Source organism: Macrobrachium rosenbergii, chromosome 49, assembly GCF_040412425.1.
Source record: "Macrobrachium rosenbergii isolate ZJJX-2024 chromosome 49, ASM4041242v1, whole genome shotgun sequence".
Lineage (NCBI taxonomy): Eukaryota > Metazoa > Arthropoda > Malacostraca > Decapoda > Palaemonidae > Macrobrachium > Macrobrachium rosenbergii.
The window spans coordinates 10,628,031-10,654,481 of NC_089789.1; the positions used below are offsets into that span (position 1 = coordinate 10,628,031).

The 26,451-nt window shown below is 37.6% G+C and overlaps 1 protein-coding gene across 1 annotated transcript in view; it reads left to right on the forward strand.

The window, feature by feature from the left end:
- LOC136832082 (retinol dehydrogenase 12-like) overlaps window positions 1–6,290 on the forward strand; it is a 33,609-nt gene extending 27,319 nt beyond the window's left edge. The window contains exons 5-7 of the mRNA XM_067092714.1: window positions 850–969; window positions 2,358–2,541; window positions 3,103–6,290. Coding sequence (XP_066948815.1) covers window positions 850–969; window positions 2,358–2,541; window positions 3,103–3,202 — 404 coding nt within the window. The 3' untranslated portion in view covers window positions 3,203–6,290. The remainder of the gene's footprint in view (window positions 1–849; window positions 970–2,357; window positions 2,542–3,102) is intronic.
- The last annotated feature ends 20,161 nt before the right edge of the window (window positions 6,291–26,451 follow it).

A 26,451-nucleotide genomic window follows, 5' to 3' on the forward strand; every position in this document is an offset into this window, starting at 1 on the left:
AGTCACTAATTGAAATATAATACAGATTAAGGGATTCTTTCTCCATTGAACACCCGAGTGAGTAACTGATTGACTGATTGATTTCATGCTTGATATGGCGTCATATAAACTAAGGTCACTAATGCTTGAAATATTATATTAAGGGGTTCGATTTCCTCCCTCGATCGCTAAAGAAATATAGCTGAGTCATTATCAAATTTTACTTAGTATCATATATTTTTGTTTTTGGGATTTCAAAAATAATCTGTAATCAATTCATTGGTAAGTACATTCTAAATTAATTTATCATTCAACAAAATGCAAATTAAATCTCCTGTTAGTTGTAGTTGATTTTTCTTGAGTATCTCAATCAAAATGAATACACCCAATGTCTTAGAAGTTGCATTTTCGAGTATTCTTAATCTGAGGTGATCTCGTATTCTGAAATTCTGTTAATAATCTAAACTTTGAGGTTGGATGAACGATAATTAGTAACACGGTGGAAAGAAGAAATGTTTTTCATTTCTGTTGTATCTAAAAACAACAGAATTTACATTCATTTATCTGTAAGAACAAGTCAGAAATTTTATTTTTATATATTTGTATGAAGTTACTGACTCTTTACCTAGTTTAGTCTCTGAACAAAAGCTTTGAGACTTCGGAAATTTTGTTTGTAATTTTAATAATCATTCTTCATTTCTGTCTTTCTGATTAGTCGTTGTATTCACTTTTTAATAAGTACCATTTTGCCATATTTTGTATTAGTTCCTCATAATACTCAACGTATATAATCTCAGTGTAAGCATGAATATATCATCTTGTATCAATTTCAATTCACAATTATTGACCAAATAACATATACCATTACAGGAGGCATCATACCATTCGAAGACATGAACTACGAGAATGGCTACAATAGGTCTAAGGCCTACGCCAACAGCAAGGCTGCAAATGTTCTCTTCACCCGTCATCTTGCAAAGAGAGTGAAAGGTTTGTGACCCTTTTTTAGTACTTCACAGTTTTAAAGAGACATTTAGCTTTTAGAGTAATGTTTGTTTTCTTTATGAGTATCTGTAACTATTATCATTTTTATGAATTATGCTTATCTGTCATTCCAAGGATGCGCGTGTGATGATGATTTTAGAAGCACAGAAAAGCAAGAGCGCGCGAGCATGCATACATACACACACACACATAAATATATATATATGATTAAATTATAAGTATGCATATATATATATATATATATATATATATATATATATATATATATATATATATATATATATATATATATATATTATATATATTCATAAATCATTCACACTGGTGAGCGACCTATCAAAGTCAACTAACCACCAACCCCATAATTCACTGTTTAGGTCAACAGAGGCCCAATGAACTTCTTCAAAAAAGAGACCCAAGCCGTTTCCCCCTCCGTGGGATTGATCTCTGGTCTCTTTTTGTATGCATATAAAGAGAAAATGATAGTTAACACGAGTTTTATGGAGTAATACATTGAAAGCAAATTTTATTTCCTGGCTTCTGTTTTATCCGAGTTTATCCATGTGTTGTGTTTTGCAGAACGCCGAGTTATATGCTAATCCTTTAATTAAAAATCTCGCTTTTCTAAATGCAGTCTCAACTCTGATGACAGCAATGTCAGTCTTCTATGGTTGTGAAGATTTTGTAATTTATGTATGTATGTATATGTATGTAATATATATATATATATATATATATATATATATATATATATATATATATATATATATATATATATATATATATATATATATATGTGTATATATATATAATATAAAATGCATATTTTACCTTAGCCATTTATATTAGCCACTTATACCCACACTATCCTTTCTATAATAAAGGGTCTAACCTCATTAATCACTTATATCTTAACCAACCTATCTTATCTTATTATCTATCACTTCTATTAGCCACTTACACCCTAACCAATATATCTTATCTTGCAGCTAATGATATCATAAACTTCTTTTATCATTTCTGGATGTCTTTTATTACAGGCACCAATCTTATCAGTCAATTATATAAAAAATTATAGATGACATCATTAACTACTTAGATCAACCTATATTGTCTTATAGATACTTATACTCGCGACCTATACAAAGCGTAACCTTTATGACCTATCTTTTAATACAATTACCAATATCATCAGCCAAGTAAACTGACCCAGTCTGACCTATCTTTCCTCACAGGTGCTGATATAGCCACCTGAACTCAGTCCAACCAGTCTTACCTATCCTTCAATACAATTACTGATACCAGCCCAAGACCAACTTATCTTTCTCAATATCAGCCACTTATAACTCAGGCCAGCTAACCTTATCCTCCAGGTACCAACATCCAGGTCTTCTCCCTCCACCCAGGTGTTGTCCAGACGGACCTGGGACGTCACCTGCTCGGAGGGTACTTGCTGTCTCTCATCAGCTTCTTTCAAAAGACGACCGTCCAGGGAATACAGACGGTTCTGCACTGCGCGCTGGAGGCGGAACAAAATGACCAGACTTATTACTTCAGGTAAGTTCCGGAGATAATAATAATAATAATAATAATAATAATAATAATAATAATAATAATAATAATAATAATGAGTAATCTATTATAATATTAATGGTAATACATATTCTGACACTGACAATGGTAATGGCAGGTATTGTAGTTTTAATAATAATAATAATAATAATAATAATAATAATAATAATAATAATAATAATAATAATAATAATAATAATAATATTCTGCTATGTGGTTAATGTCAATAAATACTCTGAAATTAATGATGTTAATAACGAATATTATCAGCTTAGTTAAATAACGTTGTGAGGCTTATAATAATAATAATAATAATAATAATAATAATAATAATAATAATAATAATAATAATAATAATAATAATAATAATAATAATAACGACTAGAAATATATTGCAAGGAAACTATTATTAGACACTGCAATTACTGAAATATTCCACCTACACAGCCTTCACTATCTAACACCTTCCTTCAAGAAGGACCACCACATCAGAAATCCTTCACCACAAAATCCTACTAATCTCAAACCTCATTTTCATCTCCACAGCGAATGCAGCAGCGCCTATTCCTCAAGGATCTCAAGGCAAGACGACGTCGCTGAGAAACTCTGGGATCTGTCTGAGAAGATGGTTGGACTGAGGGAATAAGGATACATAGGATACCTGCTTTCTTGTCCTTCGGAGGATCTCCTGAGGGAGTAGGGTACCTAGGATACCTGCCTTTCTTCTTCTTCTTCTTCTTTTGTATTTCCCAGAAGCCGTTCCTTAAGTCCTCAAGACATCTGCCCTTCTAGATTGTTAGACTGAGGGAATAGGATACCTACTCTTCTTGTCCTTCGGAGGATCTCTTGAGGGAATAGGATACCGGCATTTATCCTTCTTCAGAGAATCTCCCCACAGCCCTCAGATGTGTCCTGTTGAGTTTTCTGTACGCCATTCCTTAGCTCCTCAAGATATCTGCCCTTCTAGATGGTTGGACTGAGGGAATAGGATACCTGCTTTTCTTTTCCCTCGGAGGATCTCTTAAGAGAATAGGATACCTAGAATACATGCCTTTAATGCCTTTCTTCTTCTTCTTCTTCACCAAAGTATCTCCCTACAGTCTTCAGATGTGTGTCCATTCGAGTTTTATTGACGCCGTTCCCTAACTCCTCGAGATATCTGCCTTTCTAGATGACTGGACTGAGGGAACAGGATAACCGCCTTTCTTGTCCTTCAGATCATCCTCTGAGGGAACAGGATACCTAGGATACATGCCTTTCTTCTACTTCACCAGAAGATTTACCTGCAGCCGTTCCTTAACTACTCAAGATATCTGATCCTTTGGAGGTCCTGTCTTTAACCCTTTTAGTGTGTGTGGAAATTTCTCAATGGAGCTCTTTGTAAAACAGTCTAAGATGACTGTACAATGTAACATTACCATAATCGTAAGGCAAGTAAGAGGAAGTACTCTGCCCGAATCTTTCTATCTTTCTTTTTTATCCTAAATCTTCACCTGAAAACCCTTATGGACAGAGTCCGCTGACTACACACCCAAGAGGGCCCCAAAGGGAAATCAGCCTGCAGAGAGAGAGAGAGAGGTTTTAGGAAAAAGTGATAAATAAACAAACATGAGGGCATTAACCTGCAGACAGAGACAACTTACAGGAAAAGGTGAGAAATAAATAAATACGAGGGAATAGAATACGTCAAGAAAGAACTTTAACACCTGTGCTGCACTGCAAAATGAGTCTTCTATCCTGAGATGGGATGGACAACTGAAGGCTGTGGTTGCTAGCTTTGATGAAGTTGACCATATGCCAACGTGAACCCTTGTAAAAAATGCGTGGTAATGTATTAAATGGATTAAGGGGTCTTGTGTGGATCCATGAACTCGGCCTAACCAATAGAGAATTACTGAATGATAAGTAATGCCTCATAATCTCTGACCACTGATCACTGACTTCGAGCAGTATAACAATCAAATTTGAAATAGTATTTCCCTCTAACTTCAGTTTACAAAGTTATTTAAGTATTTACCTTCATTATCCTCAAGTTTCAAACTTGTCCCATGGAATTATCACCTATATTACGATACTTATGAATAATAAACAATAACGAAAATGATAACTATGTAGACGTCATTTCCACGAATGAGGTTTAAGCCCACAGTCCGACTTTTGAAATCACTTACCAACTCTATAAAAAAAATAGTTTAATGAGATATTAATCCATTATGAACTTGTTGTATATGTACATTTAATAGTGTTTATGAATGCCATTTACATCTTTATTCTTTCTTTGACCACGAAATAAATAAAAAACATTTCCATTCAGAAAAAAGGGGACTGTTCTCTACAGCGATATGTATGGAAACAAATCTGTTACAGAGGCACAAAGATTTTATTCATTTATTCACTTTCAGAATCGGAGAAAACCCCATAGAAGTTTTTAGTCCCTGAATAAAAAAAAAAAAAAAAACGTAAAATGTTTCCACGTGCAAGTGAAACAATAGAATGAAGGGCCGCTTCTAATTAACCAATATGCAAATGAGTTAATCTACTTTTTAATTGTGTAATTGTGTACCGGTTTTTTTGTCAAGTGAATTAATTGGAAGATGGAACGAAAAATGAGTGCAAATAACGACAGGTAATTTATTATTTCGTCTGTTTCAAGGTTTTGTGTTTTGTAATAGTCTGTTTTGGCTGATGCTACGTGAAATATAACTACTGTGAACAATTTGAAACGAATAACAATTCCTTCATAAAGAGGATAATGTAGTTTCATCTAAAAAGACAAAATAATTAAGTTTAATCAGATATTCATGCATTATAACCGGTTATATCTACGCATTTAGGGAAAAAGGGGGGACTGTTCTCTGCTGTGATTTATATGGAAACGAACCTGTTACAGATGCACAAAGATTTTATTCATTTATTCACTTTCAGGATCAGGGAAAACCCCATAGAAGTTTTTGGTCCCCGAATAAAAAAAAAAAAAAAAGCTGCAAACTGCATCCATACGCAAGTGAAACAATAGAATGAAGGGCCGCTTCTAATTAACCGATATGCAAATGAGTTAATCTGTTTTTTAATTGTGTATCGATTTTTTTTATCAGTGAATTAATTGGAAGTTGGAACAAAAACAAGAAGGAATAAAGGTTATTTATTATTTCGCCTGTTTCAAGGTTTTGGTTTTTGTTGATGTTACGTAATCTATAATAATTGTGAATAATGTATAATGAATAATAACAATTCCTTCATAACCAGGATTATACACTTTCAAGCAAAAAGACAAAATGTTTAAGCATTTCACAAAGAATGTTTGTAACATTGGGGGCAATGGAGTCTAGATAAATGTTTGATGTTGGGGATTTATTGTAGTTTACTGTAAATAATTCAATGAATGAGAACTTGAAGAAAAAATAGATTGTTATTGATATGTCTATAAAGTTTCAATGGCTTCTGTCATCTATTGTGTCCTGATTTGTGCCCAGTATCTTCATTATTGTCAATAATAAGTTTATTACAATGAATAATATTCAGACAAAGAAGGTATTCATCATTCATCACAAACGAGGGATTTGGTATAAAATGTTTTGTGATCTTCCAATGAATTTAGATTATTCATTTTAATAACCAGCAGTTTTATACAATAAATACTCGAGTATGCATTCACTCACCCATACACTGTATGCAGATATTCATGTATGAATATACATAAAGAGAATTTGGCATACAACATTTTGTAAGTTCAATGAATTTAATTATTCCTTGCAACAGTCAGCACCAATGTATGATTCTTTATCATCTACACAGGTACACGTTCACTCATACATACACTGTATACAGATATTCACGTATGCAAATATATACGGCACTGACGAACGGAAAATTATGAAAAGGGAAATACTGATGCAAGTTTTGAAAAATGATGTCACGACGAAGATGAAACGAGATTAGAAGTCTTTGTAAACATCACCTTTGGACCTCCGTCTGTTCGTATGAGTTGTCTCTTTGAATGTCAGTCTGTCTGTCTATCGTAGATTTGATATCAAGGTGAACGTGAGCAAACGTCACAGAACGGATTATCCAGCAACTACGACGTCATATTTATAATTTGAGTGGATAAAAAAAAAAATAAAATATTAATATTGGCTGTAGACAGTGTAATGCTGCCATACTGAAGAATGCGTATCACAGAAAACGGTTAAAACCAGAAAAGAAAGAAACTGTTCAAAACATATTCCGGAACATTTCCAGAAGAGACGAAAACAATTTGAAGATTTTTCCAAAAGCACTATTTTTGAGTCTATGTAGAGACAGAGTAACTAAATAAATATTTCCGGCAACCCTCGCACACTGCTAATTCGATGTGATTCAGCTCTGGTGTCTAAATACTAATCGACATTTTCCGAATAAAAGCTTAAAAGACCTAAACCTAATCGACACAAGAACAGCCTAATTTCTCCGATGACTGTCTGTATAGGCTTAAGCACTAAACACGAGAATCGACACCATTTCAGATTGGAAACGAGAAACTTTGGGGAGAGAATAATTCGTGGGAAGGGGCCAGCGTTCGTCTAAACTCTTGATCAAGGCTTTGGAGAACAGCAATACAAATTTGTTTTGGTTTAGGAATAATTACAAGACAGCCTCTGACCACCACCAATACAACAGGAGTTTCAGAAATTTAAGAACCGTTCGAGTTTGCCACGATAAAAAAAAATATTGAGAAACCTTTCATATTTTCTTTCATATATTAATGACTGCTACAGATAACTGGGCCAGAATTCTGGGAAATAACTTATAAAAAACTGGAGAAAAGCTTCCAAGTTCAAAGCGCCTACCGAGAGGCATAAGATATTTAAGGCCTATTTAGAATGAACTAGGTCTAAAATGGAGAGATTTAATAAACAGTCCGATCCCAGGCCTCATCAAGAACCCACAGGCCTAAAGCTTCCTATAGGCCTAAAGCCTGTGGAAATTGATGGCATAACGTTTGTTACTATGACCTTTACGAGAGAATTAGCTTACATGCTCATTGGTTCCTGTATTCCAAGAAACAAACGGGATGGATATATATATACTCTATGTATGTATATATATATATATATATATATATATATATATATATATATATATATATATATATATATATATATATATATATATATATATATATATATATTACACACAGAAACCAAACCCTATTCTGCTTCAGATACAAGGCGTAGAGAGCAATCCTTTTCCTCGTTATTAGAAAAGATTGAGGACAATTAAAATATTTTCGTTTCTTTACATTCATATCACTACAAACTGACTTCCCTTGTCGCTTCGTTTATATTATATTTTATTCGTTCATTTATTAACAAATATTTCATACAAAGCCGAAAACATTGGTTTGGAGACCTAGAAATATTATGTTGTTGATGTATTGGTCAGGCAGAAGAGGTTTTCCAACCCGCCCTCAAAGAGGTTGGAGTGACCCCAGACACTCCTTGGCTGTTCTGTTCTAACCTTGCGGCTGAGGCAAGCGTCCCCAGCTACGTAGGAAGTGCATTGACAACCTCCCCACCCCCTCAAACAATGCAACCTATGTACTTGGAGAGACTTCTCTCATATGCAACGTTACCAAGTGGAGCCAAAGGGTAAGGTCACTTTCATTTCTGCTAGGGCAGGTTAAAGATCTTCTCTTACCTGTCCAATATTTTAACAACGCACCCCCACCCACAAAACCAAAATAACACAAATAACAAAGACGGGGGGGTGGGGGAGGTCGTGGGTGCCAAGTCTTCAGTATTTTCAAAATACTGAAAGGTTAAACTCCCCTGATGAGCCCTCTGGCAAGGAAGAAATCTCATCATAATAATAATAATAATAATAATAATAATAATAATAATAATAATAATAATAATAATAATAATAAGAAAGTCTCTACTTCCTGCAAAGTGGGATTCGAACTCCGTGCATTAAGGCATTGAGGTATAATACGTGGGTTCGAATCCCATCTGCAGTAGACGAAGTTTCTTCGTCTATTTCCCGTTCGGATAGTCAAAGTAATCTCTGGCTTTATTTACAGAAGATATCAAACTTTAAGAGAGGGAAAATTGTGAGAAACTCCAACAACTGGAGATGGGATTCGAACCCTTGCATATCAAATCGGAGGGACTTTGCTTGACCCACAATATTATACCTCGATAACTTAACGTGCCTGAGTTCGAATCCTACCGGGAAGGTAAGCGAGCTTTAAAAAAAAAAAAAAAATATATATAATATATATATATTTATATATATATATTCATATGTATATACATATTATGTATATATATTTTATATATATATATATATATATATATATATTATATATATATATATATATATATATATATATATATATATATATATATATATATATATATATATATATATATGTGTGTGTGTGTGTGTGTGTGTGTGTGTGTGTATGTGTGTGTTTGTGTGTTTGTGTCTGGATATATCATCCATTCGTTCTTTCTCGATAACGAGAAACCCTGATGAAACAATGAAACACTAAATTATATGGCAGTAACAGTATTACAAGATATCACATCAAATACGTATCATAGTGTTAATATATAACAATGACTTACTCAACCGTCAATGAACATTGCATTGTGGGAAATCAATCTCATGCTAAATGATAATTTCCATTAGACGAAACAGTGAAAAAAAAACAATGATTTTCAAAAACAGAAATGTTCTCTGTCGTTTGATATAAATAAAACTCTGAAAAATACATTAATTATAATAAACTGGTTTCCAGTTGGTTGATCCATTAAAAGAGACATAAGTTATCTTTTATGAGGACAAAACGTGTGTTCAAACGGATAACATGAGATAGTTTATAACTTGGGATAATTATCTTTTGCATATTGGTTGCTCATTTCGAGAACGACTCTTGAAGCCAGTGGTTTGGATAATTGATCTTAAATGACTGGATATATAGTGCATATATATGTATATGTGACTATGTATATATATATATATATATATATATATATATATATATATATATATATATATATATATACACATATATATATATGTATATGCATATACATATATATATATGTGTGTGTGTGTGTATGTATGTATGCATGCTGGAAGTAATGCTGGAAGTAAGTTCCCAAAAATGCAGTCGGATCGATTGATAAAAAAATTGAAAAATAAAAATTCCATCCAGCAAATATTCGTGGAGAGAGAGAGAGAGAGAGAGAGAGAGAGAGAGAGAGAGAGAGAGAGAGAGAGAGAGAGAGAGAGAGAGAGAGAGATGAGCTGAGAGAGAGAGATTATCGAGGGTTTCAAAATCGAGTGTAAATGGAAATATGAAATATGCAGACCATTATTCAGTCCACTGCTGAAGCAGCTGAAGTGATCAAAAGGGCCTCTGGAGAAAGCAGTTCGATATTTATGCAAAGACTCACTTTTGCGTTTTCGTCCTCTTTGTGAAAGTGCGAATGAATGGGATCTCTCTCTCTCTCTCTCTCTCTCTCTCTCTCTCTCTCTCTCTCTCTCTCTCTCTCTCTAGTGTTACCATATTATATTGCTGCGGAATTTCCTCACAATGGGCCAAAGGTGTTTCTTCCCTTTGTTTGACCGAGCACTCCATTGTGTGTGTTTTGTGTGTTTTTGTGCGTGTGTGTAAGTGCAAGTGTGTTTAACCTGAATGTGGATCTGCAAACATGGGTAAATGGGTATGTTTACGGACATGCAGGTAAATACGGAGATGCCGAAGTGAATCGTTCTCTCTCTCTCTCTCTCTCTCTCTCTCTCTCTCTCTCTCTCTCTCTCTCTCTCTCTCTCTCTCTCTCTCATATACTGGATCCATAAAGCAGGCATTTCAAACATGAGGCTCTTAAACCTTGCATTTAAACCAAAAGGCCTTTTCACACACACTCCTGATGGGGACAGCAGTTTCATTTGCATATCTAAAGGTGAGTCCACGCGACATCAAAACATGTCATAAACACACGTCAGTGACATCTCACACACATCACTAATATGTTGAATAGAAGTCAAAGACATACCTTGCATTTGCTAAAGATTCGTTTTCCATTTACAGTTGACCACTTTTTTCAACATGTTTGTGAGAAGGAGGCCTATGTAATAAATTTCCTACATGATTATGACTTGTTTAACTGTGGTGTGGGCAAACACTAAAGCATCTGAAGAGTGCAGCAGTTTCCATCGCCTATCCGACACATCTGACAGGGAGAGGAGTTTATCCGTTGATTATCCAACATACCTGACAGGGGGAGTAACTTATACATCGATTATCCAATACACCTGACAAGGGAGCGTACCTTATCCCTCGATTATCCAATACACCTGACAGGGGAGAGTAACTTATCCCTCAATTATCCAGTACACCTGACAGGGGAGAGTAACTTATTCCTCGATTATCCAATGCACCTAACAAGGGAGAGTAACTTATCCCTCGATTATCCAACACACCTGGGAGGAAGAGTGACTTATCCCTCGATTATCCAACACACCTGAGAGGAAGGGTAACTTATCCTCGATTATCCAAAACACCTGGGAGGAAGAGCGACTTAACCTCGATTATCCAACACACCTGACAGGGAGAGCAACTTAACCCTCGATTATCCAACACACCTGACAAGGGAGAGTAACTTATCCCTCGATTAACCAACAAGCCTGAGAGGAAGAGTACCTTATCCCTCGATTATCCAACACACCTGACAAGGGAGAGTAACTTATACCTCGATTATCCAACACACCTGACAGGGAGAGCAACTTGTCCCTCGATTATCCAACACAACTGCCAGGGAGAGCAACTTGTCCCTCGATTATCCAACACACCTGACAAGGGAGAGTAACTTATACTTCGATTATCCAACACACCTGACAGGGAGAGCAACTTGTCCCTCGATTATCCAACACACCTGACAAGGGAGAGCAACTTATCCCTCGATTATCCAACAAGCCTGAGAGGAAGAATACCTTATCCCTCGATTATCCAACACACCTGACAAGGAGAGTAACTTATACCTCGATTATCCAACACACCTGACAGGGAGAGCAACTTGTCCCTCGATTATCCAACAAACCTGACAGGGAGAGCAAGTTATCCCTCGATTATCCGAAACACCTGACAAGTGAGAGTAACTTATCCATCCCCTATCCGACACATCTAACAGGGAGAGGAACTTATCCCTCGATTATCCAACATACCTGAAAGGGAGAGTAACTTCTCATTTGATTATCTGACACATCTGGCAGGGAGAGTAACTTATCCCTCGATTATCCAACATACCTGAAAGGGGAGAGTAACCTATCCCCCAGTTATCCAACACACCTGACAGGTAGAGCAACTTATCCCTCGATTATCCAACATAACTGACATGGAGAGTAACCTATCCCTTGATTATCTGACACACCTGACAGGGAGAGTAACTTAACCCTCGATTATCCAATACACCTGACATAGAGAGTAACTTACCCCTTGATTATCTGACACTTCTGACAGTGAGGTAACTTATCCATCGATTATCCAACTTAACTGATATGGAGAGTAACCTATCCCTTGATTATCTGACACATCTGCCAGGGAGAGTAACTTATCCCTCGATTATCCAACATACCTAAAGGGGAGAGTGACTTATCCCTCAATTATCCAACAAACCTGACAGGGATAGTAACTTAACCCTCGGTTATCCAACATACCTGAAAGGGGAGAGTAACTTATCCCTTGATTGTCTGACACACCTGACAGGGAGAGTAACTTATCCCTCGTCCCAACACACCTGACAGGGAGAGCAACTTATCCGTCGATAATTCAGCACACCCGACAAGGAACAGTAACTTATCCCTCGATTATTCAACACACCTGACAAGGGAGAGTAACTTATCATTCGATTATCCAACACACCTGAGAGGAAGAGTAACTTATCCCTCGATTATTATCTAACACACCTGACAAGGGTGAGTAATTTAACCCTCGATTATCCAATACACCTGACATAGAGAGTAACTTATCCCTTGATTATCTGACACTTCTGACAGTGAGGGTAACTTATCCATCGATTATCCAACTTAACTGGGATATAGAGAGTAACCTATCCCTTGATTACCTGACACATCTGACAGGGAGAGTAACTTATCCCTCGATTATCCAACATACCTAAAAGGGGAGAGTGACTTATCCCTCGATTATCCAACATACCTGACATGGAGAGTAACTTATCCCTTGATTGTCTGACACACCTGACAGGGAGAGTAACTTATCCCTCGATTACCCAACACACCTGACAGGGAGAGTAACTTATCCCTCGATTACCCAACACACCTGACAGGGAGAGCAACTTATCCGTCGATTATTCAACACACCTGACAAGGAAGAGTAACTTATCCCTCGATTATTCAACACACCTGGCAAGGGAGAGTAACTTATCATTCGATTATCCAACACACCTGAGAGGAAGAGTAACTTATCCCTCGATTATCTAACACACCTGACAAGGGTGAGTAACTTATCCGTCGATTATCCAACACACCTGACAAGGAGAGCAACTTATCCCTCGATTATCCAACACACCTGACAAGGGAGAGTAACTTATCCCTTAATTATCCAACACACCTGACAGGGAAAGTAACTTATCCCTCATTATCCAACACACCTGGCAAGGGAATGTAACTTATCCGTCGATTATCCAACAAACCTGACAGGGAGTAACTTAACCCTCGATTACCCAACACACCTGGCATGGAGAGTAACTTATCCCTTGATTACCTGACACATCTGACAGGGAGAGTAACTTATCCCTCGATTATTCAACATACATAAGAGGCGAGAGTAACTTATCCGTTGATTATCCAACAAACCTGACAGGGAGAGTAACTTAACCCTCGATTATCCAACACACCTGACATGGAGGGTAACTCATCCCTTGATTATCTAACACACATGACAGGTAGAGTATGTTATCCTTCAATTGTCCAACACACCTGACAGGGGAGAGTAACGTATTCCCTGATTATCCAACACACATGACTGGGAGAGTAGCTTATTCCTCTTATCCAATACACCTGACAGGGAGAGTAACTTATCCCTCGATTATCCAACTCACCTGGCAGGGGAGTACTCATCCCTTGATTATCCAACACACCTGACAGGGGGAGAGTAACGTACCCCTTGATTATCTAACACACTGACAGGGAAAGTAACTTAGCTCTCGATTATGTAACACACCTGACAGGGAGTGTACTTTATCCTCGATTATCCAACACATCTGACAGGGGAGAGAGTAACTTATCCCCCGATTGTCTGACACACCTGACATGGAAAGTAAAGTATCCCTCGATTATCCAACACAACTGATATTGGAGAGTAACCTCTCTCTTTATTTTCCGACACACCTCACAGGAAGAGTAACTTATCCCTCAATTATCTGACACACCTGGCAGGGAGAGTAACTTTTCCCTCGATTATCCAAAACACCTGACAGGGAGAGTAACCTATCCCTTGAATATCCAACACACGTTACAGGAAGAGTAATTCCATTAATAATCTGTCACACCTGACAGGGAGAGTAACTAGAGTAACTTATCCCTTGATTATCCGACACACCTGACAGGGGGAGAGAAACTTAACCCTCAATTGTCCGACAAACCTGACAGGGAGAGTAACTTATCCCTCGATTATCCGACACATCTGAGAGGGAAAGTAACTTATCCCTCGAATATCCACCACACCTGACAGGAAGAGTAACTTATCCTCGATTATCCGACACATCTGAGCGGGAAGGTAACTTATCCCTCGACTATCCACCAAACCAGACAGGGTGAGTAACTTATCCTTCAGTTATCTGACACATCTGCCAGGGAGAGTAACTTATCCATCGGTTTTCTGAAAGACCTGGCAGGGAGAGTGACATATCATTCAATTATCTGGCACACCTGGCAGGGGAAGAGTAACTTATCCCTCGATTATCAAGCCCATTTGACAAAGGGAGAGTAATTTATCCCTGATTATCCAACACACATGATAGAGAGAGCAACTTATTCTTCGATTATCCAACACACCTGACAGGCGAGAGTAACTGATCCCACGATTATCTAACACACCTGACAGGGAGAGTAACTTATCCATCGATTATCCAACAAACCTGACAGGGGAAAGTAACTTCTCCCTCGATTATCCTACACACCTGGCAGGGGTAGAGTAACTTAACCCTCGATTATCTGACACACCTGATAGGGAGAGTAACTTATCCCTTAATTATCCAACACACCTGACAGGGAGAGTAACTTCTCCCTCGATTATCCAACACACCTGATAGGGAGAGAAATTCATCTCTTGATTATCCGAAACACCTGAGAGGAAGGGTAACTTATCTCTCGATTATCTAACACACCTGAGAGGGAGAGTAACTTATTCCTCGATTATCTGAAACACCTGACAGAGGAGAGTAACTTCTCCCTCGATTATCTAACACACCTGAGAGGGAGAGTAACTTATTCCTCGATTATCTAACAGCTGACAGGGGAGAGTAACTTCTCCCTCGATTATCTGACACACCTGACAGGGAGAGTAACTTAATCCTCGATTATTCAAAACACCTGACAGAGAGAGTAACTTATCCCTCGATTACCTAACACACCTGACAGGGAGAGTAACTTATTCCTCGATTATCTAACACAGCTGACAGGGGAGAGTAATTTCTCCCTCGATTATCTGACATACCTGACAGGGAGAGTAACTTAATCCTCGATTATTCAAAACACCTGGCAGAGAGAGTAACTTATCCCTCGATTATCTGACACCTGACAGGGAAAGTAACTTATCCCTCGATTATCTGACACACCTGACAGGGAAAGTAACTTATCCCTCGATTATCTAACACACCTGACAGGGAAAGTAACTTATCCCTCGATTATCTAACACACCTGACAGGGAAAGTAACTTATCCCTCGATTATCTAACACACCTGACAGGGAAAGTAACTTATCCCTCTATTATCTAACACACCTGACAGGGAAAGTAACTTATCCCTCGATTATCTAACACACCTGACAGGGAAAGTAACTTATCCTCGATTATCTAACACACCTGACAGGAAAGTAACTTATCCTCGATTATCTAACACACCTGACAGGAAAGTAACTTATCCCTCGATTATCTAACACACCTGACAGGGAAAGTAACTTATTATTCTATGAAAGAGAGAGTAACTATCTAACACACCTGACAGGAAAGTAACTTATCCTCGATTATCTAACACACCTGACAGGGAAAGTAACTTATCCCTCGATTATCTAACACACCTGACAGGGAAAGTAACTTATCCCTCGATTATCTAACACACCTGACAGGGAAAGTAACTTATCCCTCGATTATCTAACACACCTGACAGGAAAAGTAACTTATCCCTTGATTATCTAACACACCTGACAGGGGAGAGTAACTTCTCCCTCGATTATCTGACACACCTGACAGAGAGAGTAACTCATCCCTTGATTATTCGAAACACCTAACAGGGAGAGTAACTTATTCCCCGATTATCTAACACACCTGACAGGGAGAGTAACTTCTCCCTCGATTATCTGACACACCTGACAGGGAGAATAATTCATTCCTCGATTATCCGAAACACCTGACAGGGGAGAGTAACTTCTCCCTCGATTATCTGACACACCTGACAGGGAGAGTAACTTATCCCTTGATTATCCGAAACACCTGACAGGGAGAGTAACGTATCCATCGATTATCTAACGCACCTCACAGGGGAGAATAATTTCTCCCTCGATTATCCGAAACACCTGACAGGGAGAGTAACCTCTCCCTCGATAATCTGAAACACCTGACAGGGAGAGTGACTCATCCCTCGATTATCTAACACACCTGGCAGGGGAGGTAACTTATCCCTCGATTATCTAACACACCTGGCAGGGGAGGTAACTTATCCCTCGATTATCCTACACACCTGACATTGGAGAGTGACTTGTTCCTCGATTATCCGCCACTCCTGACAGGGAGAGTAACTTATCCCTCAATTATCCAACACACCTGACAGTGAGAGTAACTTATCCCTCGATTATCTAACACACCTGACAGGGAGAGTAACTTATCCCTCGATTATCTAACACACCTGACAGGGAGAGTAACTTATCCCTCGATTATCTAACACACCTGATAGGAGAGTAACTTATCCTCGATTATCTAACACACCTGACAGGAGTAACTTATCCTCGATTATCTAACACACCTGACAGGAAGAGTAACTTATCCCTCGATTTCCCAACACACCTGGCAGGGGATGTAACTTATCCCTCGATTATCCTACACACCTGACATTGGTGAGTGACTTATCCCTCGATTATCTGCCATTCCTGACAGGGAGAGTAACTTATCCCTCAATTATCCAACACACCTGACAGTGAGAGTAACTTATCCATCGATTATCCAACACACCTGACAGGAACAGTAACTCCCTCAATTATCGGACACACCTGACAGGGAGAGTAACTTATCCCTCAATTATCCAACACACCTGACTGGGAGAGTAACTTATGCCTCAATTATCCAACATACCTGAAGGAGAGTAACTTATCCCTCGCCTGTCCAACACACCTGACAGGGATAGTAACTTATCCCTCGATTATCCAACACACCTGGTAGGGAGAGTGATTTATCCCTCAGTTATCCAAAACACCTCACAGGGCGAGTGACTTATCCCTCGATTATCCGACACACTTGTCAGGGAGAGTAGCTTATCCCTCGATTATCCAAAACACCTGATAGGGAGAGTAACTTATCCCTCAATTATCCGACACACCTGGTGGGGAGAGTAACTTATCCCTCGATTATCTGACCCACCTGCTAGGGAGAGTTATCCCTCGATTATCCGACACACCTGAAAGGAAGAGTAACTTATCCCTCGATTATCCGAAACACCTAACAGGGAAAGTAACTTATCCCTCGATTATCCAACACACCTGACAGGAAGACAAACTTATCCCCGATTATCCGAAACACCTGACAGAGAGAGTAACTTATCTCTTGATTATCCGACACACCTGACAGGGAGAGCAACTTATCCTTCGATTATCCAAAATACCTATCAGACACACCTGGCTGGAATATTACCTTCTCTCACCTATCCAACACAACTATTATTAACAGGAACTTTCTCCTATCCGACTTATCAGTCGATTATCTAACACACCTGACAGGGAGAGTAACTTCTCCCTCGATTAACTAACACACCTGACAGGGGAGAGTAACTTCTCCCTCGATTATCTGACACACCTGACAGGGAGAGTAACTCATCCCTTGATTATTCGAAACACCTGACAGGTGTCAGAATAGGTTGAAATAAAATCTCATCCCAGGAGAGAGGTCTCATATGAACTGTGCACAGAGCGAGCGTTCCTGCTAGTCCAAGTCTTTCTTAATGATAAACAATTGCAGAAGATTGGTTGACACCCATTGATAAATATCTATTTATTGCCTATCTTAAAATCCCTCTGAGAGGTCACAAAGGAGTGTTGTTGTAAATTCATGGTCGCAAAAGGATAAGAAAAAATGACAATAGTGAGCCAGGAAAGCGTTTTCATACCACGGTTTTACCAAAGTCTTTTCATTGTGGCGAACGCCGTTATATAAAATGAAGTGCATATTTCCATGTATTTTGCCAATTTTTGTTTGCATGGCTTGATCTCACTGTTTCTATCCATATTGTTGCAAATATAGCTGAAAAAGGCATGGACATATCATGACGTCGGAATTACCAGGCTCAAAATTACACTCTGTTTTTTTTTTTTTTTTTAACTTTTTAGAGTATGATGCGAGAATAATATGAAAATAAGGAATAAATATTCGATCTCCTTGAGGCGTTCCAAATGAAAGGGAACTACTGTTAATGTCTGCCTTTTGACTTCCAATATATCTCGATATTACATGCCTAAGACACCTTAAGAATCACACTGCAAATAAAAATAAGATGAGCGTCTATCAGGCTTATAAAAATATTAAAATTCAACATCTATTGTGCTTAATGTCTTAGAAACTGAAAAAGAAAAATGATAATCAAAAGAGAACAGACACCCATCCGTCTTAATCAAAGTTGCGCAAACGACACCATAGCAATTGCAAAGCCTTTCCTTTCACGCCTAGGTTTCGTCCCCTTTTTCTGGGCTTCCAACTGCCCTTTGAAATAATTAATAATTTCGCCACCGGCCCAGGAGGCGTTGTGTGACGTATGGTGGCCATTTCTGCCATCGATTCATTCTGCCGTCGACGACTGCGACGAAGACTCATCTGCATGGGTGCTACCATATCAACATCACGGGGTTTGTGTTTGACAGGCGGAGGGACGATTGCTTATGGATATTAATAATACTGTGAGACTTTGTATCTTTTTATGAATCTATATTCAGCGTCGGTGACCTTTTTTTAAGTTGTAACTCGGGATCAATATCTATTTCCTTTTGGGTCGAAACGTTACCAAACCTTGGACGAGTAAGAGGGTTTGGGCTATTTTGGGGAAGATGATGCCAGGAGCCTGGGGGCGAGGAGGGAGGAGGAGGAGGTGGATTGTGGGAGGGAGGGGAGGGGGACGAGGCTTGGAGATGGGAAAGGGTGACTGGTAGATAAAAGACTTTACTGTCACGTTCTAAAAGGAAGTAATTTAATCGCACATCTATTTCCTAATGAAATTAGGCTAACTTTCCCTCAAAAAAAAAAAAAAAAAAAAAAAAAAAAAAAAAAAAAAAAAAAAAAAACTTGTTAGATGAACCCGGAATCGAACACCGGAATAAAAGTTAAATGAGGCATCTGGGCTCACGGTCTCAATTTCAGCAAACGCCAGTCAACGTCAGTTAAGGCCCAAATTAGCGAAGACCTTCTGGAGTCAACAAAGCGGCAAGGATAATGTTGGAATGTTTTGCTCAACATCGAGAGATACGACTCGTGTTAGATCACTTCTTCTTCTTCTTCTTCTTCTTCTTCTTCTTCTTCTTCTTCTTCTTCTTCTTCTTCTTATTATTATTATTATTATTATTATTATTATTATTATTATTATTATTATTATTATTATTCATACGGAACAAGCCCACAGGAGCCACTGACTTGAAATTCAAGCTTCCAAAGAATATGGTGTTCATTTGGAAGAAGTAAAAGAAGCTAATAGGAAATACAGAAAGAGGAGACCAATTATTAGAAAAGAAAAAATGAATTTGGAAAATAAAAATACATAGATAAAAATATAAGAAAATTATTAAAATTCAAGGAGAAACCTTTAACGGTAGTAATGCATTGTATCTTCGCTTGAATTTTTGAGGTTCCAATTGCACGACACCCTCAGGCTGTGGAATTAAGGATTTCTGGAACTGAGAAGTTCGACAGAGAGGATCATTCACTGCATACTGCACAATTCGAAATAAGATTAATTCACACCAGCGCAAGTAACTGCAATGTTTAATCCCCCGCCTCTTGCTATTACATATTAATGCTCTTTTTTGTCACAAAAAGCAAAGTCCAGAACTTTTATAGGAACGAACCGTGGGAAATGTTGTTCCCCTCCCGGAAGCATATTCCCGAGATGTATACTAGTGTTGCACCAGCCCCGGTTTTTTTTGCCATGCCCCTAGGTTAGGTAAGGTTGAGCTAGGTTGGTTAAATAAGTTCCACAGCAAATCATTTGGGTGTGAGAAACGTAATGAGATTATTTTCAAGAAAATTCTATGGTTAGTTTTTAAGATATGGCGTCCCGCTTTTTTCAGGGAAAGGTCCCAGGCTGGTGCAATACTCGGTTACATCCCGGGAAAATGCCTCCCGGAAATAAGTCTCGTAAATCTTGGCCTCAGCGGTTCATTTCCTCCCCATAATTCACAAAAAAATAAATACCTTTGATTACAGGACATCTGGGGAAATTACGGAAAACATGTTATTTATTTACCTGCTTTGCCTGAAGGGTACTGATGTGCCGACTTACGCTGAGAGAGTGTTTACAAAATGTAAAGCATGAATTATACAAGTAACAGATTTAATGTCATTCGCACCATGTTCGTCTGTCCGCTACATGTTGTCCACTTGCCCCTTCGTCTTCATATCTAGACAACATTTGATGGCAACATATGGGTTATTATAGTCTGCAGTTGTGAACGAGGTTATTAAAAAAGGGGTAAGTGGGTGGCGGTTATAATTGTCTGGGTTTTTCTCCATTACGATTGCAGTTAATGAAGATTTATTTAAACCAAAATATTATTATTATTATTATTATTATTATTATTATTATTATTATTATTATTATTATTATTCTTCAAACCTACAGGGACTAATGACTTGAAATTGATATGTGAAAACATTTCAGAGGGGGTTAGGGGTGGGGATAGCGTGAATGTCCCCGTTATGGGGGGGGAGGGGTGGATAAACCTCACATGGGTGTGGCAAATAATTTTTTTCAATAATTCATCTACTTACTTTCTAGTTCTTTCAACATTGTGTAGTAATCTTGAATAATGGCAGTCAGTCCCTTTATTTTTTATACGTTTCAGAATTTCACGTAAATCAAATAAAAGGGATTACTCAACGGTCTCTGTTGGGTTTCCCAGAGTCCAGAGGTCCACATCAGACCTCTCACCCCCACCCCCAACATCTTAACCTCGCTTCCGTTATGCCCTGGGGCAAGGTCAGTTCGTGTGGCACGAAAGGAGCTTAATTCAAACGAACCAGATTCGAGTGTGAAGACGAATTGAAAGAGGCTTAACAAGGCCACAATTCACCCTGGGATTGACAGCTGACTGATCTTCGAACTGTTCGCCATTTCTGGAACAGTTCAATAGAATAAAAGTCTTCAGTGAAATGACCCAGTGCTTTGTTGATGTGAATAATCATAGAAGCCGGATTTATGTTCTATTTTTGCATAAATACCATATCTTTTAGACCACGCATTTATGCAAAAAAATCCCGAGGCGGATCAACGTTTCGGAATCCCGGAAATTAACCTCGAATGAAATCACCCGGTACTGAAAAGATCATCTTTTTACAAGCCTCTCTTTATAAAAACTGCGACCAGTTTGTGGTTCTTTCATTAATCTGGTGCTCACAGCGAGACACGAGGTTGATCGATGATTAAGCTTTTCCAGAGCGCTTTTTTTTTGTTTTGTTTAAGAATTCAGCTTCATTTTAGCATTATCGTTAATTATGGATTGGTGATCTGCACACAGGCTATTTTGCCAAGAGAGCTTTATCAAGATTTGTTTCTCCGTTTCATTTTAATTTTGTTGAAAGGTCAATGGCTGTTCTCGCTCTCTTTCTCCATCTCAGTATTATGCATATTTAGCTTAAATCTCCAAGCTACGGACTCTCTTTCTCTCTCTCTCTCTCTCTGTCTTTTACTAACAAGGGAGACACCACTATTAAAAGGTTCGACATCTCTGTCATTTCAGAAACAAACATTATTGCCTCAACAAGGAAATGAATAGAATTGTCATCCCTAATATATAATTCGACAATCTCTTTTCCGAGGACTGCCAGAATTTGATATCCTTTTCGTTGTGATTATTGTTCAAAATTACTTTAGAATCAATATAAAGTTTTAACAAGGACTGGCCCGAATAATTGATGTCAACCATTAACATAAAACAATTGATTATGTAGCTCTCATTTCATACGATATCAATAAGCAATTAAAAACGTATCGTTAATTTTCTTATTTTTTTTTGCTTTTCATTCCTTACACTTTTATGTAGCCGCTCTTATTTCCTTTCTCTTTTGCTAACTCTCAATCAATGTTTTAATATTTTGTGTAATTTTCTTTATATTCATTCTGCTTAAACTAAGCGTACAAGATTTAGTACAACCTTTGTTTCTTATGTAGATATTTCTACAGATTTTCTTAACCTTAATTTTAGCGTCAAATATACAAGTCCTAACAAGATATTCCCATCCTCAACCTACCCATTTCCTCTTCAATATCTTTATCTCATAAACATTGTACGGTTATCATATCATCATACATCATCACCATCATTATACAGAACCTCAAAGAGAAATTTCCTAAGCATCTAAGCATCCGTTACTAAGCATCTCTCGCGGTCCATATCAAACGAAAACGATGCCTTAGCCTTTGTTAACGACCCGACGCTCTTAGGCAGCATTCCAGGTTACACCGCCTTATTTCACCTGTCTTTCGATTGCTCTTTTCTTTTCCGGGAGACAACTTCATCAACCGGTTCTTCTATGAGTTGGTAACGGGACAAGGGAGAGAGAGAGAGAGAGAGAGAGAGAGAGAGAGAGAGAGAGAGAGAGAGCTTGTGAATATCCACCTAAGTGGAGCGGGGGTTACCTCGGCGAGGCTTTCCTGTTCTATAAACTGAAGTCCGTCTCTCTCGCCCTCTCTCTTTTTCCCTTATCTGTAGCCAACAAGCGTTGAGTGATAACCAGGTACAAAATCCATTGTTCAGGTCAACAGGGGTCGTCTGAATTTTAAGGGAATCGGACGCTTGTCACGTAGTCTGTGAGTTGTACTCCCTACCGCTGAGAGAGAGAGAGAGAGAGAGAGAGAGAGAGAGAGAGAGAGAGAGAGAGAATGTATCTGTATCTCACGACTTCTCAGTGACCTTTTCAACGCTGACTGTTCATCTGTGATTATTCAGTGCTTCCCTGTCATTTCCATCCTTTAATTTCCACGTCTTTTGTTTCAAAAGTATTGGAGAGCTTAATGAATTAGTGAATGTTAATGGATTTTGGAAATATTAGATGGAGAAGATAGAGATTAACATTTACCATGTTAATCTCTATCTTCAATAAACTTTACATGCCAGACTGAATCGGGAATGGTTCGTGAAACAAATTTACTATATATTTTCTCTAGAAGAACAATGACGTACGCGTAAAAAAAAAAAAGGGAGTTTGTATGCTGCGATAGTACAGTCAATGTTGCCGTGTTGCAGAATTCTTTTCGAAACGTTGACACCGGTCGAAGCAAACGCTTCCAAGCGGATGTTCCGAATATGGAAATCAAGTCCATTTGCAAGAAATATTGGGTCGGCTTAGATCCTGGATCTCTCTCTCTCTCTCCAGGATCCCAATTCTATTTTGTCTCTCTCTCCCTCTCTCATCCCAGGATCCCAAATCTATTTTGTTTTTATCTCTCTCTCTCTCTGTTTCCAGCATCTCCATCTGTTTTGACTCTCTTTCTCTCAATTTCCAGGATACCAAATCTCTCTCTCTCTCTCTCTTTACTTCCAGCATCTTCATCTATTTTGACTCTCTCTCTCCCTCTCTATTTCCAGAATCCTTAATCTCTCTCTCTCTCTCCAGGATCTCAAATCTGTTGTCTCTCTCGTTCTCTCTATTTCCAGAATCCTTAATCTCTCTCTCTCTCTCGCCAGGATCTCAAATCTGTTGTCTCTCTCTCTCTCTCTCTATTTCCAGAATCCTTAATCTCTCTCTCTCTCTCTCGCCAGGATTTCAAATCTGTTGTCTCTCTCTCTCTCTCTCTCTCTCTCTATTTCCAGAATCCTTAATCTCTCTCTCTCTCTCTCTCTCGCCAGGATCTCAAATCTATTGTCTCTCTCGCTCTCTCTCTATTTCCAACATCTCCATATGTTTTGACTCTCTCTCTCTCTCTATTTCCAGCATCTTTATCTGTTTTGACTCTCTCTCCCTCTATTTCCAAGATCCCTAAACTTTCTCTCTCTCTCTCCCATCTATTTTTACTATCAGGCTTAATGTGGGTAGTTCACTCAGAGCTAAAAGCCCTCGCTTAATTAGGTTAATGGCTCTTAATGCATTGCGACATAAAATATCTCTTGCGAATTAGGGCTTGCAACTCGGGGGTCGTATTGTCTTCGCCTTCTCCCCCCGTATCCCAATTTTCACTGCGAACATATTTTGGGAAAGGAATTTATTACAGAATTTCTGTAACACTGTAGCACAACACGGACAGAGTGCTGCGTCTTAACTGTCTCCGTTAAGGGATGTATGTCTTTGCATCTATTAGTCTCTCTCTTTCTTTCTTTTAATAGTCTCTCTCTCTCTTTCTTCCTTTTTTCTCTTTAATTCCTCAGCTGAAAACCCTTACGGTCAGAGTCAACAGACCCAAAAGGGCTCCAAAGGGAAATCAGCCTACTTAGAGAGACAAGTTACAGGAAAAGGTGATAAATGAATAAAAATGAGGAAAGAGGAAATAATTTGGAGACTACAAGGTTCCACAACTGCAAGAGGCAAATGGTCCCACATTTTACTGAGAAGTCTCAAAACTGATGGTAGAAAATGAGGCACTGTTCAGTCTGTTTGGAAGAAGTCTGGTCCAAATGAAGAGTTTATTTTTTGCCAAATAATATAATATTTATATGTCCTTTTCCAGGATTTTGCATTTATCGACTAATACTGTGTCCCAAAACAAAAATAAGACGGTAATGATTAAATTTCACATCAAAATAAAAATAAATACTTAAAATATTCCAGCAAATTTTTTAAAGTTATGATGTGAACTTTGATGTTCTTAAAGAAATTCATAGAAAACCACATAACATACGAATGGCAGTTTGAAAATATACAAGAAAATATACATTAAGTTGAAAACATCAAAATTCACGTCAAAATAAAAAAAGTGACTCGAAGGAAATCGAGTCTTATTCTCATTTTGATGTGAACTTTGGTTCACATCAGAGAAAACGACACGACTTAAGAATACCTACGTACAAAAATGCGAGAAAATACACATGAAAATTCAAGGCAAAATAATGATTGGGGTAATTTCATATCTCCATAAAAATAACTAAGTGATATGTATCTATTTAAATGATACGACAAGAGTCTTTGTTTATCCTTGAAAAGCCTTTGTGTCAACTGCAATCGAAAAAATTATATAAAATATTTTCTTTTCGCAATATTACTAAACGATTTGCTCTTAACATTTATGGAAACAACTTTGAAATAACACAGTTGTCGTCACCGTTAGATGTTTAATAACATTTACGTAGTAAGTATTTGAGGCGTTTTTTTTAGCCTACAAATGTTAAGTCTGGTATTGTTTGTAGATGGAATATAAGAGATAAAAAGATTTTGTCATCACAAAAAATTGTAATTTCCGAAAAATCTTAAGGGTCTGATATTCTCTCTCGCTCTATCTCTCTCTCTCTCTCTGTCTGTCTGTCTCTCAGATTCAGGTTAATCTAAGGATGAGAGTATTGAAGGTTCTAAAAACTGATTTTTTTCAAAAGTTGATTTTCTCTTCGTCTTTTTGACTGTTACATGGACCCAGGAAATATTTGTTTTTGTCCAAAAGAAACAATTTATCTTGCGTTTGATGCCTTTTTATATTTTATCAGGAGCATCTGAAAGTTTTATATGTTTTTGATGAGTCTCAAATGTCACTGAGTTATTTTTATTATTAACGATGGCATGAAAGGGCGAGTTTATGAACCAGAAAAAGAGAGAGAGAGGTCCAAATATCTTGTATTTCTCTTCAGTATGTGTGTATTTATGTATGTATATATATCTATACATAAATATGTATATATAAATATATACATATATATGTATATGTAATATATATATATATATATATATATATATATATATATATATATATATATATATATATATATATATATATATATATATATATATATATATATATATATATACATAAACATATGATCTTCAGAATTTCAGTTTATATTTGAAAATTAAATAGTAAACAATTATTCCTTTTATGATAACAAATTCTGTGCAGTCAGTTTCATGGAAGGAAATCTCTCTCTCTTGTGATTCATAAATACACGAAGCGCTTCTTTGGAGGGAACCGTTGTAAACTGTTGGTCACAAAAGGACGCAATTAGATAAAAAAACAACGGCTTCAGAAAAAACCTATACTGTATGATGATACGTATAATGATGCT